General features: G+C 45.1%; 2 protein-coding genes across 6 annotated transcripts in view; one reads left to right on the forward strand and one right to left on the reverse strand.

Annotated features, from left to right (window-relative positions):
* Positions 1-2797, reverse strand: part of LOC106821107 — a 15965-nt gene extending 13168 nt beyond the window's left edge. The window contains exon 1 of one of the 2 annotated variants that reach the window (XM_014825776.1): positions 2761-2797. The gene's annotated coding sequence lies outside the window, so the exon portion shown is untranslated. Of the gene's footprint in view, positions 1-2756 lie in introns of both variants that reach the window. The other variant, XM_014825778.1, reaches the window with a different exon arrangement.
* Positions 1-14804, forward strand: part of LOC106821106 (RAD50-interacting protein 1-like) — a 31566-nt gene that overhangs the window by 3281 nt on the left and 13481 nt on the right. Inside the window, exons 2-14 of one of the 4 annotated variants that reach the window (XM_014825773.1) lie at positions 4821-5059; positions 5223-5396; positions 5791-5940; positions 6093-6240; positions 6580-6693; positions 7223-7442; positions 7938-8078; positions 8357-8550; positions 9267-9428; positions 9630-9793; positions 10267-10447; positions 10841-10959; positions 11178-11326. In XM_014825773.1, coding sequence (XP_014681259.1) covers positions 4821-5059; positions 5223-5396; positions 5791-5940; positions 6093-6240; positions 6580-6693; positions 7223-7442; positions 7938-8078; positions 8357-8550; positions 9267-9428; positions 9630-9793; positions 10267-10447; positions 10841-10959; positions 11178-11202 — 2031 coding nt within the window. In that variant the 3' untranslated portion in view covers positions 11203-11326. Of the gene's footprint in view, positions 1-4820; positions 5060-5222; positions 5397-5790; positions 5941-6092; positions 6241-6579; positions 6694-7222; positions 7443-7937; positions 8079-8356; positions 8551-9266; positions 9429-9629; positions 9794-10266; positions 10448-10840; positions 10960-11063; positions 11141-11177; positions 11327-14804 lie in introns of those variants that run through there. The other 3 variants (XM_014825772.1, XM_014825770.1, XM_014825769.1) reach the window with 3 other exon arrangements.

Genomic DNA, 14804 nt, shown 5'->3' on the forward strand with positions numbered 1-14804 from the left:
GAAGGAACGCAGTCGGTTTTTTATATTTTGACCACAGAAACTGCATTGAAGATTGACACAGTATTTGTCTTGTTTGCCGTTGCGTTCTGGGAAATCCAATTGCTGTAAAATACTTTTCAATGCAATTGCTATAAAATGACGAGATTTTAGCGAAAGTGCATGAGTGCACGAACTAATGTACTTGTCGCAAAATTGAGGTTAATCTGAACATAGTTAGTAGAGGAGTCTCCCTCTACGAACTTATTGATCTGAAAGACAGGATCCTGCCGGCGACCGACGAACAAAGTGTGGCGACGAGCTAGCGAGACGTGAACAGAGGTCCAAAGTGATGTTTCGTGTCCGCTTTACGTTGAGATCTATATCTAGTCCTACGTGCGAGCATGGTGGGTCTTGGTGCATAGGTTATAATCTTTGCAGTTTTCAGTCTGACTGTTTCAGTGTTTTGCTATAGATGCACACGACGTGGAATTATAACTTATAACGACACAAGACCGCATAACAGACTGTACGATACGTATACTATTCCTGGCCCGTCACGTAAGTAATGTATATACAAATCTGTAAAGCAGCGCGTCTTTCCCTAGGATTATAGGGCTCTAGGTGAGCGCTGCATTGGTTGATACAAATCACGTGCCTCAAACTCCTGTTTATGGTGCATTGTGACCATAGAATTATGTATTAGATAACGCGTAGGTTATCTATACTAGTTTCTGATGATTGGTGACCCTAACCTAACCGCTATTAATAAGATTAACAAGCGTGCGCAGGAGGCGAACAGCGCTCCTCTAACGTCTACTGCGTCGGACTCTGTGTGGGTGGATTCTAAGTAAAGCCTGTTCGTCCAAATTTGTTCACTAACACCCGAAGCAGTGGAAGGCACATGGATGGTATCAGGAACCTCTCTCTCAAGGAATGGTTCGTTGGGATCGGTATGAAATTCCACGAGATGGCCGTACGTTTAAATGTCTAAGGTTAACAGAGTGGAAGCTACCATTGACGTAGTCAGCAACAACTTATTGCAAGACAGAATAGGTAAGGCCTCATCCATCTACGTGCAAGCTACAGGCTGAAATGAGAGCTGCCAGCCGGCAAAAACTACACAGTAAATATCAACCAGCCACATGCACTGCTAGTGAGCATATCCGGTTACATGTAACACACCTGACAGTACAAATGCCATAGAAATTAAACGATTTAAGGAGGCATAAACCTTCTCCAACCAAACTTTAGCTTTGGAAATTTCAACTGTGACCATTGTAGGCCTGCATAATCCAGGCATGTAAGATTTCTACTTCGCAAAGCCCGGCAGTCCATTCCTTTCTAACAGACAGTAAACAAATCCATGTTTAACCTTGTTTATCGACACTTACTCTTCGCATGTCAGCAGAAAGGTACATTCATTGTCGCTTTCTCAATAAAGCCATAAAATCCTAGAGTTCCGCCGCTGCAAACAAAAAGTTTCTCAATCGCTCCGTCAGAACCCCCCTGTCCTCAGAAAATTGTCTAACATCTGCCCTGCGCCCCCATTTGACCTTGACCTTTGACATCCAATTTCGCAACAGTGATGCTTTTTCCTACATGATGCTATAACACGCGACTATCACAGCTAGGTCGAGCCGTTAGATTTGTGCGCAATTCTGCATTTCCTCCCTATAACCTTAAGTTAAGGAGGGAATGTTCCCCTTCTTACCACTCTTGACCTTTTGACCTTGACCCCCAGCTTCGACATCCAACTCGTTTTGGATTGCCACACCACATCCGCGGCGTTTCGAATTTCGTAGCGTCGGCGTTTAGATTTGTGGCCGCCTGTTGACGACGGCACGCACTGCACGCTCAATGCGATTCTGGCAAGCTGCAATCTGACCATGTCAGATGAGGGCTAAAGAAAATTGTAAATTTGTAAAGAATTAATTGTTGTTATTAAATTGTTGTAAATAAATAATGTAAATATTTGCATTAATTCAATAATTGGAAAAAATAGTTAAATGAAATAAAGATAGAAAAATACAGCAAACAGGAAAAAAAGAAAGAAAAAAGGGATTTCGCGATCCCAACGACCTTTCAACTCCTGACGTCGTCTCTACGCGGTCGGCTATTCAGGATTAACTAGTATTATATAATTATGGATGTGCCATGGAATACTTACGATACCAACACTGTGACGTCATTGAGCGACGACAACAAGCTCATAATTCCTAACCCTAGCATACGTTTTCTTGGAGCTAGCTTTCGCATTAGTTAGGGTTAAGGATTTCGGATTAGGGTTAGGGGAGTTGGGTAAACTGATTTCTAATATCCACAACTTATTTCTATCTCTCCCCTGAGACCGCTCCTGGGCCAAAGATAGAGAAGCATGTATCCCGGCAATAAAACGCGAATGTGCGCTAACCCTAACCCTAACCCTAACTTCTAACGCCTAAGTTCTAACGCCTAAACGCCTAACTAACCCTAATCCTACCTAACCAAACCCTATACCTCTTAATCTGAATAATAATAATATTTATGATGATGTAAATGACATTGGTTTTATTAGGATACATGTTCTCTATCCTTGAACCGACCTACTCTAGTAAGTAGTACTACCACTTGCCTAATTCCTGCGTAGGCCCCTAGTCAGTGGTATCCGTCAATCAGTGATTGACTCAATCAATGTGAATGTACTGTATCCGTAAAACTGTCGTCAGTACATGTATTTGTATCTGAATTCATGCATAAAGATTTAATGTTAATGTAATGTTATATCTATATATGCTTACTCACTTCAAAGATCATATACAATTGTATATGATCTTTGCTCACTTGACCTAAGGTCACTTTCACTTGTTACGCCGCGATTTATTCAATTAATGCCCAAACGGGAGCGCCACAAGCCGCCAAGATGGCAGAGAAAGTTCGCAGCTGTATGCTGTATCAAAAGAAAAAGGTTGTTTCGCTTCATAACGGTGGAACTGGGTGAAGATATTGACCAATACTTCAAAGCAAAGTAAACCTTTTAGAGAAAGCCACGTGCAAAAGTTGGAGCTGGACAATAAGGTAATGTAGTATAAAACAGTAAACGTGGTGTGTCAGCCACTTTCACTGATTGGAGGATTCACTGTACTGTCAATTGTACTGTAGTGTAGTACTCATCAATTATCATGGATCCAAACCATCATCATCATACTGTAATTTACATATATTCACTTGCTCCAAGAAAACGGCCCATCATGATATATCAAAAAGACCATGTGTATGGCCTTAGTCCCACGCACTGGTGGACTACATATAGTTCTAGCTCCCAGAAGCGGTCACCTGAACAAGTACAGAAACGTTTGTCGATTTTGTCATTTAATGAATTAATTATTATCATGCGATAAACATTTCATGTGTTAGAAGTATTATTATAAAACTCTAAATCAATGTTACATCAATACATCAGTAGAATCAGAGTCTAATAATACCTAAGGTACTGATTAGCTCTCTTGATGTGAATACATCAACGGTGCAGCTAAGGAGCACAGATAGCAACAGTAGACTTATGCATGTCATGTTCATGGCTAACCGACCCAGCGCTGTGTGACTAACGTCAATACACCGCCTGACATCCAACCATTGAACTCTGTAGCTGTACAAAAACTACGCGAACAATTACGTAAGTCTCGCAAAGTAAGAATTTATCATCTAAGCATTTCTGGCCTTTTTTGTATGGAAATATAATCTTCACCTTTATAGAGTTATTCCAGCGTTGTTATTAAAACTAATACCTGAGCTGTTGGCTGTGGCCAGTGTAAATTTAAAGCCAACGGGAAATTTCAATAACCGGCGCAACCGCATTCTTGCAATGGCGCATGATTTTCGAACGCAACGCGGAAACCCGAAACGACATAACATACCATGCGTTGCTACTCTGCGTTGCCCGAGCATAAAAAAGGCATCAATATACTCGTATATATAGGTAGAATATTAAACAGTGAAAGCCAGGAATCGTTCGAATCTACACAACTTAATAATATGATTGCGAAGATATGTACTGCGTTGTATTGGCCTTACGCACTGTGAAAAATCAGGTCCATGCCGATTTTAGTTGCACTGAACATGGCAGACCATGGCGGCTATCTGGTTGTTTATCCAACTTCATCTCAGAAGAAACGGGCATAACTGCAATAAATAAGTGCGGCCCAGTAGCGGCCAGTGGTACCGCGAAGGCAAGCCAAGGTTATTGATTCGTTGAGCTATTACAGGTACGCGAGCTGCTGTCATCGATGTGTGGAGTACGGAGGCCAACTACACAGACATGTGGCAATAATTCTGTAAAGCGGTATCTAAACCCTAGCAATACCGTTTCCTGGAGCTAGTTCATGGCAAAATGACAATATCTGATAGTTGCGTTGGTGGTGCCACAAATATGGGACTTTTGGCTTCAGATATCAATCATTCAGCTGGTTAGCTAATGCATATATTTGTAATTTGTTACACCCATATATACAAATACTTACTGATATCCAACCATGTATCTACCAGATCTAGTAAGTACTATATAGTGTATCATCCATCAGTCCATGACCCACATTACATGTAATGAGAGACATGAAGAATATTTTGTTAGAGCTGCCTACTTTGCTAAGTGAAATGCACTACAAAAATGTATAAACTACAATCACTGTACCAGACAGAGTTAGGGGTTAGGATGGCGAAGCTTCTAGGATAGGTTTTACTATTTTGCTGCTTATTATTAGCCAACTAACATATTTCTATAGATGCTCAATGCACCAGTGGGCCACCACATAAGGCTATGTATATGATTCCTGACATTAACTCATCCCTACATGTAATTCTTCCAGCTGTCATCTGCTAGAAAAGGAGATGGTGGCATCAGTCAGTCACTTAACAAAGCAGAGTCATCACTGAAGAAAATTGAGGACCTGTTACAGAAACAGCAACAGGCTGCTAAAGACATTGCAGATCATCTGGAAAAAGCACAGCCAGTGGTTGAACAGTTGGTGTCACTTAGCAGCAAAGTTCAGCAGTTGGAAAGATATGTTTACTATCTAGAGTGGATATTGCAAGTAGATGAAATAAAGTAAGCATTGGCTGCAACTGATATTTGTATTTTATTCACAATCACTGCACAGAACTGAGTATTCATGTACATCATTGAATAGATGCCATGTGGAAAATTACCTTTTCGTCATTAAGTCGTGTAGTACAACTTTGGGAATTTCATACTCCCGTACTTGTTTCAGCTCATCGATACAAGCGGCATTGCTGATAAAAGCAGAGGAACGATGTGTCAAACACTATGCACAGCTGGCAGAGCTGAGCAAAACCATCGCAGGGTCTTCTTGTTGTCATCTAGTCAAATTTGTCAATGACACATTAATGTTCTGGTTTAAAATTATACTGGAAAAATTTGGTGGGTGAGTGTTAGCAAATAAGTCCATACAGATTTTGACCTTGAAGAGTCTGCTCATTTTAGTTGGTGGCTCATCAGTGATTCAAATTGATTACTTTTAATTGCTATCTTCATTTAACAATCTAATTGGTTGACTTACTAAAACAATTGTATCAGTTTGTTGGTTAGCCAATGATTATTTGACTATTATGTTGGTGGGTGTATGTTTGTGTACAGTTGCCAGCATTATGCTTATTACATCTGGAGATACGATCGATTTTCGCAGAATAAATTTTTTATGTACAGAAAACCATTTGGGATTTCATTTGCAGTTCACGATTAGTAAAAAGGCATAAAACAAATGCATAGAAGGCGAGTGAATCCTGAATCATACTACAGCATGTGTTTTTGTGTTGCAGCGAGTTTGAGGAAATTCTGAAAGCTTTCAACTGGCCCTTTATCACGTCAAACATTTTAAAGCAGCTACCACAGCCAAGCAAGGAGCATGTTGCCGAACTACACGCCAAATTAGATTCCTTGTTCGGCTCCCTTCTACAACTGCAATTGCCGTATCCTTATACGTTAATTATAATTTTGCTGTTCATTTATTAGTGAACACCCTTTCAGATTCTGAGAAAGTTCATTTTCCCTAGTGTTTACCATGGATTATTCTCTAAAAAGTCATGTCACACTCGTGTTCCTTAACTAATCTAAACTCCAGAGAACATCTAATAGCAGAGGATCCAATTGTAGCCATCATTCCAGAGTGGAGACCACTTCCTCTTCCCCTTCAACTCTTGCTGAAGCCTCTTAGGAAAAGGTTCAAGTTTCATTTTTGTGGGAAAAAATTGACAAACAACATCGAAAAGGTGACTGCTGGAGGATGTACAAGGAAGCATTTATACTCAACTTAAAATTACTTGAGTTGTAATCGTGCAAAGGAATTTCATAGCCATGATATTCATACATTAAGTCTGCAGTCCCTGTTTCTAATAAATGTGAGTCACTGCCAAAACTTGTATAGATTTTAAATGGTATTACAACTCTGTGTAGTTATACGTCATCTAAATGATATAGTCTCTGTACATACAACTGTCTACTCTGTACTACATCTGAGCAGCCTACGTATCCAGTCGATGGCCGTGCTATATGTGTATCTACGTGAGTGTTTGTGTGGGTGTATCTAACTACTATCTGCACGCCCGCAGCCGGAGTGGTACATGACGCAGGTGCTGAGCTGGATTCGTGATCACAGCGGGTTCCTGAAGAAGCGCATACAGCCGCTGATGGATCGCGCCGGCCTTAAGTACATGGACGCTGTGGTGAGCACATTAACCAACAACCTTCACTGGGGTTTCCCTCGTATGGGTTCTCAGCAAAGGACACGTGGATGTTGGCGCGGAAAGTTTGGTCAAGTGATTTGCCACTGTGATTGTGCGGTGCATTCAAGCAAAGCATTTAACTTTGCAGAAAACGTGCAAGACTGTATTGCGTGTGTACATATTTCGATGGTCGTCAAACATGCGAGGAACATTGTATATGGTCCACGAGGTCATTCGGTGTAAACCTTAAAGTTAAAAGTAAATTCATCTGCAACTGAAATCTCTCCCTGTTAGTTATGTGCTGTTGTCGTCGGCAGGGGAGCTCCTGCAGGGCCTCATACTGTTCGCGCGTTGTTACCGTTAGTTATGTGCTGTCATCGTCGGCAGGGCGAGCTCTTGCAGGGCCTGATACTATTCCCACGCTGTTACCATTAGTAATGTGCTGTCGTCGTCGGCAGGGCGAGCTCTTGCAGGGCCTCATACTGTTTGCGCATTGTTACCGTTAGTTATGTGCTGTTGTCGCCGGCAGGGCGAGTTCTCACGGGGCCTCATGCAGCTTGCCCTTGAGAAGCTTGCAGCTGACCTTCCCATGATCGAGGATGACGTCGTGTTCTCGCACACCGTCGATGAGACGCTGCTGTTCAACCGTGAGCTGCGGAGTGCAGGTGGCGCTGCCGCAACGCCCGGCTGCCTGCACGTGCTGTGTGGCGACACCATCTTCGACCGGTGGCTCACCCTGGAAAACAAGTGTGAGTGTTGCAATGCGGGGTGGTTGGCAGTGCCATGATCCTGGCATTATAGCAGCAATACGTCATTGGTTGAAATCGTAGAACTTGGTAGAAATACATGCACAGCACATAATACATTACACGTTATGTACAGTACTTGTACATAACACGTAATGTTCAATATGTAATACGTAATACCATTAACATTTCTATGAACTCTAACGAGTAATGATGTGTTTATGATAATTATACATAATACACAATGTTCGCATTACGGTGATGGAATGACGTGCAATCCATTTGGTATGTATAGATCAGTGAGTGGCATGTGATTTCCATATTCCGACACACCTGGAACCGTGAGGTCGCAATCAGATGAGGAAACAGTATGGACGAGGAAACAGTGCATTGCTGAGAAGCACTCTGCTGTGCATCTCTAGTATTTATGATAACTTGTTCGACGGAAGATATGAAGACTTGGGGAAGTTAAATCGACGGTCCTGTCATGCTTACCAGTTGCAGCGGAAAAGATGGACGCCTTGCTGGAATCAGAGTCTGCCTGGCGTCTCCAGTATGGAGACAACATGGCCGACGTAGACGATCTAATGGTGCCGGAGTGCACCGAAGCCTTCATGACCGTTATGCTGCTGATCACAGGTGAGTGCTCGATCACACGCGTACGAAATATCGTCGCTGCTAATCACAGATTGGCACTGTAAATACCTTTACTATGGATTCACGCCATTCACGGTGGGCCAGGCCCGGTTAGTCTGGAAATATTTGCTAGAAGTAAGCATATTAACTTGCGCAGTGTTTGTTGTGATTTGTTGCATCGCTGTTGTAATTTGTTGCATCATTGTTGCAATTTGTTTTGCTGTTGTTGTAATTTGTTGCGTCATCGTCGTTGTAATATGTTGTGTCATTGTTGCTCACAGACAGGTACAGCTCCTTGCCTTATGCTTCGCACAAGATGCGTTTCTTCGAGCTGCAGCTGACGCTGTTGGAGGACTTCAGGATCCGACTGACGCAGCTGATGCGGGACAAGCATCCGCTGCATGCCAGCTACTGCTCAATTCTCAACGCCGTCAACTACATCATCCTGGTGCTGAAGGACTGGAGTGATCTACCGGTGCGCGCGCGCGTGCGTGTGTGTGCGTGCATGCATGTGTGGTGTAGTCAGTAGTGTTAGTGTCGTGAGTGATTGTGTGGCGTGCGTAGCGGTCGTTCAGTGCTGTGTGCGAGCCGTGCGTGGCAGTGGTGCCGTGCGTGTTGTGTGTGCGCATGTGCGCGTGCGTGCATGCGTGGGTGTGCATGCATCTGTGCGTGTATTAGGGCTGTAACGATACACAAGCCTCTCGATTCGATCCGGTTCTCGATATTAGCCTCTCGATTCATTTCCTTCGATTTGATTCCCAAAATATTGAAATATCTTGTTTTTTATATTTTCATTATTTTGCAATAATAAATTATTAGAAATTGCCAATGAATACTAAATGGTGAATAGACTATGGAGTCTAGAGAGTATATAATACTATATATACACTGCACAGACACTGAGTAACATTGGTGAGTAACACTCCACAGTATATAGCGTAGTGCCGCCATCTATTGGAGGAAAAAAGTGGTATCAAAGTGGAACCGAAAATACGGGGAAAAATGTCGAGGATCGGATCGAGGGAATAGAATCGCGATCCGATTCGATTTCGGTGGATCGTTACAGCCCTAGCGTGTATATATCATAATATGGATATGGGTGCGTGTGCATATTTGTGTGCATGCGTGTATGCGCATGCGTGTTTGTGTGTTGCTGCGATTCATTTGGGATAAAAACGTTCTCAATTTCAGGTGTTCCTCCAGATGCAGTTTTATAAAGTGCAATACGAGAGCTTTCAGGCCAGTCAGCATCTGGAGTCTGCCTCGGATGTTGCCATGGAAACAGATGCTGACATTTCAGATGCTGCGTCGCAGCCAATTTCACCAATAGTGCCAAGATTTCAACTGAGTGAGGTGAAAGGTTATATATATACATGATGCTTTTAAGAATTTTCTAGCCATCAGATGCAATATAAATGTGGAAATAAACCTCAGCCTGTAAGTATGTGAGTGTTTTATTGGAAATTTTGGATAGTTTTTTTGGTGTCATGATGCTGCATTTATTATCAAGTGGTCAGCATTCTGCTGTAACTCAGTGTATTCATAAATTCGTAGGTCTTCCAGGATTTTGATCCAAGCAAGCTGGACTTTATTGAAGGTTCCATCTTTGATGAGACAATCAAACTTCTTGAACACATTCGCAACGAAATGCTGCGGAACATTGTCGAAACAACAGTGTACGACATCAAAGCCAAGAGCCGGCCTTATCGAAACAACAGGTACTTTTAACGGAATGTATAATTTCATACCTTTAATCAGTGTGTGTGTGTGTTGTTGTTGTGTGTGCGTGCGTGCGTGTGCACCTATGCATGTGCATGAACGCGTGGATACGTGCGCACGTGTCTTTATAATATCTACTCTCTAATAATTACCTAGATAAATTTTCACTTTTCTTTAAACATTCAAGCCGGTTGAGATTAATATTTTAAGTCATCATTGTAATGTCATCTGTTCTGGGAACCTAGTGCCTTGTGTATTCCTACATATTCAAACATTCGTTTAGCTTTACAGCTAACAAAAAGGCTGGTTTCATTGAGTACTCTCCATCTATCAGCTTCTACACTAACACAAACACTCGTTGTAGCTTGTACGATACTCTTCAGTCTACGTTTCACATCCTATCATCATAATATAGATGAGCCCTCTAGGGTTTTGCTGAGTGAAAGATGATAGCGACGTTGCTGCTGCGTAGGTGGCTGTCATTGCTCTCACAGAAGGAGTACCTCAAGTTGACGCTGTCTGACTCAGGATGTGAACTGTTCCTCGTGCTCAGGGACAGGCTTCATCTGATGGAGCAGCAGCTGTGTCGACCGCTGTTCGACGAGGCGTGGCAGAAGTTGGCCGAGCACCTAAACAAGTTTTTCTTCGAGGAGGTATGTGAGACAGCGAGCGCGACATTGCCTTGAACGTGTCCCGACATGTACTATGTTGCCGCATTTAATTAGGAATCGCGTTTGCGTTAATGCACCGATTTGAACACGAAGGCAAAATCATGTTTTGAGGCGATACTAGATTAATTATTCAGCAGATAGTCCTGTCCAGGCAGTTATTGAATATTATTGTAATTTGCTACGCTTACGCTATGCTCTTTATGTCTGTATGTACAATACTTTGCCAACAATGATATTTTTGTGTGTGCCCTGTTTTTATATTCTTAATTACGAACAAACAAGTAATGAGATATGACTATAATATTTATAAATTTATTTTTTTAAATTTATTAATTATATATGTATAATTATTTACATATTCTCTTTGTGCTGCAGCTTATATTGATGAATAATTTCAACGAAGGCGGTGCAGCACAGTTGCAGTATGACATGACGCGTGGCTTATTTCCTCTGTTTGGCGATTATACACAAAGACCTGAGAACTATTTCAAAGAGTGAGTCCCGATGTTATCTTAGATATACATTATTATTATAGTACATTGTGTTATTGTAAATTGTTATATACTGTCTCACCCGTATTCTCCCCCATCACGCACAGCATCAAGGAAGCCTGCACCTACTAACTCCTCACTATTCTCTCCCCCGTAACACGCAGCATCAAGGAAGCCTGCACCTACTAACGCCTCACTATTCTCTCCCCCGTAACACGCAGCGTCAAGGAAGCCTGCACCTACTAACTCCTCACTATTCTCTCCCCCGTAACACGCAGCATCAAGGAAGCCTGCACCTACTAACTCCTCACTATTCTCTCCCCCGTAACACACAGCGTCAAGGAAGCCTGCACCTACTAACTCCTCACTATTCTCTCCCCGTCTAACCCACACAGCACTAAGGAAGCCTGCCACCTACTAACTCCTCACTTGTTCCTCCCCGTAACACACAGCATCTAAGGAAGCCCTGCACCTACTAACTCCTCACTTATTCTTCTCCCCGAACCTACACTAGCGTCAAGGAACCCTGCACCTACTAACTGCCTCACTATTCTCTCCCACCGTAACACACACGCATCAGCGAAGGCCTGCACCTACTAAGCTCCTCACCTATTCTCTCCCCCTAACACACAGCATCAAGAGGAAGCCTGCACCTACTAACTCCTCAGCTATCTCTCCCGCGTAACAGACCACGCATCAAGGAAGCCTGCATACGGCTACTAACTGCCTCACTAATTCTCTCCCTCGTAAACACACAGCATCAAGGAAGCCTGCACCTACTAACTCCTCACTATTCTTCTCCCTCATAACACACAGCATCAAGAAGCCTGCACCTATGCTAAACTCTTATACTTTCTCTCCCCGTAACACGCTAGCATCAAGGAAACCTGCACCTACTAAACTCCTCACTATTCTCTCCCCCATAACGCACAGCATCAAGAAGCCTGCAACCTACTAACTCCTCACTATTACTTCCCCCGTAACACACAGCATCAAGGAGCCTTGCAGCCTACTAACTCCTCACTATTCTCTCCCCCGTTAACACAACAGCATCAGGAAGCCCTACCTACTAACTCCTCACTATTCTCCCGTCATAACACACCAGCCATCAAGAAGCTGCACTACTTACTCCTTCACTATCTTACCTCCGTAACACACAGCATCAAGGAACCTGCACCTTACAACTGTCCTCACTGATTCTCTCCCGTAACACATCAGCACTCAAGGAAGCCTGCACCTACTAACTCCTCACTATTCTCTCACTCTGTAACACACAGCATCAAGGGAAGCCGTGCACCTACTAACTCCATCTCTATTCTTCCCCCGCGTAACACAGCAGCTATCAAGAAGTTTCTGCACCTACTAACTCCTACTATTCTCTCCCCGCTAACACAGCAGTGTCAAGGAAGCCTGACCTACTAACTCCTCACTATTCTCTCCCCCGAACGCTGCAGCAGTCAAGTGAAGCCTCCACTTACTATACTCCTCCACTATTTCTCTCCTCCGTACACACAGCATCAAGGAAGCTGACCACTACTAACGTCCTCACTAATTCTCTCCCTCGTAACACATCAGCATCAAGGAGCCTGCACCTACTAACTCCTCACTATTCTCTCCCCCGTAACACACAGCATCAAGGAAGCCTGTCACTCTCAACTTCCTCACTATTCTCTCCCCGTAACGCACGCTAGCATCAAGCGAAGCCTGCCAGCCTACTAAGCTCCTGTCACTATTCTCTCCCCCGTAACGCGAGCCATCCCAGGAAGCACTTGCACACTAAACTCCGTCACTATTCTCGTCCCCCGTAACACACTCAGCGTCAAGGATAGCCTGCACCTACTAACTCCTCATCATTCTCTCCCTACGTAACACACAGCATCAATGGAAGTCCCTTGCACCCTACTAACTCCTCTATTCTCTCCTCGTAACACACAGCGTCAAGTAAGCCTGCCCACCTTGCTAACGCTTTTGAAGCCGTGCTCGGCGATTGCTGCATCAGCGAAGGTGCTCGCTGTGGCCGTGCACAGCGCTCCGGACGGCGACGACGACGACCGCACGAAGCGTGCCGAACCCATCGCCGCCGCTGCCTGCACGAGGGCCGCCATCTCTACCGGCTCCGGCTGCGATCGCGGCTTACCGGGGCTTGCGCACCCTACCAGCCGACCTGCATCTGTAGTGACGGTGAGCTCAGCCTGAGTATGAGAAGGGGCAAGGGAGGAGAGAGGAGGGGGGCGGGAGGATGGGAGTGGGGGCATGAGGCATATAGGCGGTGCCCACTTATGAGCCGACGTACCTGCGCCTGTGTAACGCGAGCTCATGCCCTGAGGTAATGGACGTTAGGCGGAGGAGGAGGGGAGAGGGAGGAGTGGAGGCGGAAGGAGGATGGCCGCAGGGGGATGAGCATAGAGAGCCCTGCACTTATGCACCGACTGCAGCCATGACGGCCGAGCTCAGCTGACGGTAATGAGAGGGTAGGCGGCGAGGGGAGGCAGGCGCGGCATGGGAAAGGAGGCTGGGGAGGGGCGATAGATCATATGGGTGCTGCACTACGCACTGACTGCCAGCCATGACGCGAGCCTCAGCTGACGGTATATGAGAGTGTAGGGGCGAGAGACGGGAGGGGGCATGGGAAGAGGCTGGGAGGGATGAGGCATATAGGTGCCCTGCACCTATCGCAACTGACCTGCCCTGCCGTGACGGTGAGCTCAGCTAGAGGTAATGAGAGAGGTGCAGGGGGAGGAGGGGGATGGTGGGGATGAGGCATTATTAGGGGCCTGCACTAGCACCGACCTGCAGCCCATGACGCGAGCTCAGCTGAGTAAATGAGAGGTTTAGGGAGGAGAGGAGGGCATGCGGATAGGAGGCTGGGAGGGGGGATGAGCAATAGGGTGCTGCACCTACCACTGACCTGCTGCCCGTGACGTAGCTCAGCTGAGAATGAGAGGGTGCAAGGAGATGGGGAGGAGGGGATGAGGTATGAGATGGCTTCCAGATGGGGAGGGCGGAGGCAGGAGCGAGGATGGGACGGAGAGGGTGATATAAAAGAAATGGAGGTGGATGATGAGAGAGCCAAGGGATCAGAATAATGACGGAGGAGATGGGGGATGACGATAGTTAATCGAAGAAATAATTACTCACATTGTGATAATTCGTGTACTCAACACATGGCCTGTCAGATGCGGCCTTCATGAGAGAGAGCTGGAACGACTTCGCCCCGTTTTGCGCGCCACCCACATCTCCGGCGACAAGACCGCGCCCCCAACGCCGAATATCGCCGCCCCCTTTTTGTCCACTTTAGACGATATCTGAGACAGGGTCTGAAAACGCCCTACGCGAAAAGCTGGGCAATCCATACCAAATTTCGCGATGACACATTAGGCCATCTTTCCAAACTCGCCCCAACCTTTTGTGCGGTCCGCGCCCTCATGGCTATAAGAAACGTATTGACTCTTACAAGAAAGCTCAAGAAGATGCTGTCAATCACCGATCACGCGCTCGCCTCGTTGCCCTACTCGATGCTGGCCGATACTGCGAGTAACTAGAGTTTCGTTCTATCACATAGCTGTTTACGAAAGTGTCGTACGGCGCTCCATCGTGGGGGGCGCGGCCTACATGGCTATCTGAATGCGATGCGCCGTTTACGCGCCTGTCTGCATACGCTGCCATATCTTTCAGCACCCCCCGACCCCCTCGCTGCCCGTGGCAACGTCACGTCTGCGAACCACGCTACGTGCAGTGCCGGCGGCAAATTTTTTCCCCGAAACGAAAGGAATTTAGGCGCTTTTTGATGCCTGAGTTTGAGCAAGATGTCACCTCATGAACTCCACGTTACCAAAATCCCAAATCCT

The sequence above is a fragment of the Priapulus caudatus genome, unplaced genomic scaffold (assembly GCF_000485595.1).
Source record: "Priapulus caudatus unplaced genomic scaffold, Priapulus_caudatus-5.0.1 Scaffold58, whole genome shotgun sequence".
NCBI lineage: Eukaryota > Metazoa > Priapulida > Priapulimorpha > Priapulimorphida > Priapulidae > Priapulus > Priapulus caudatus.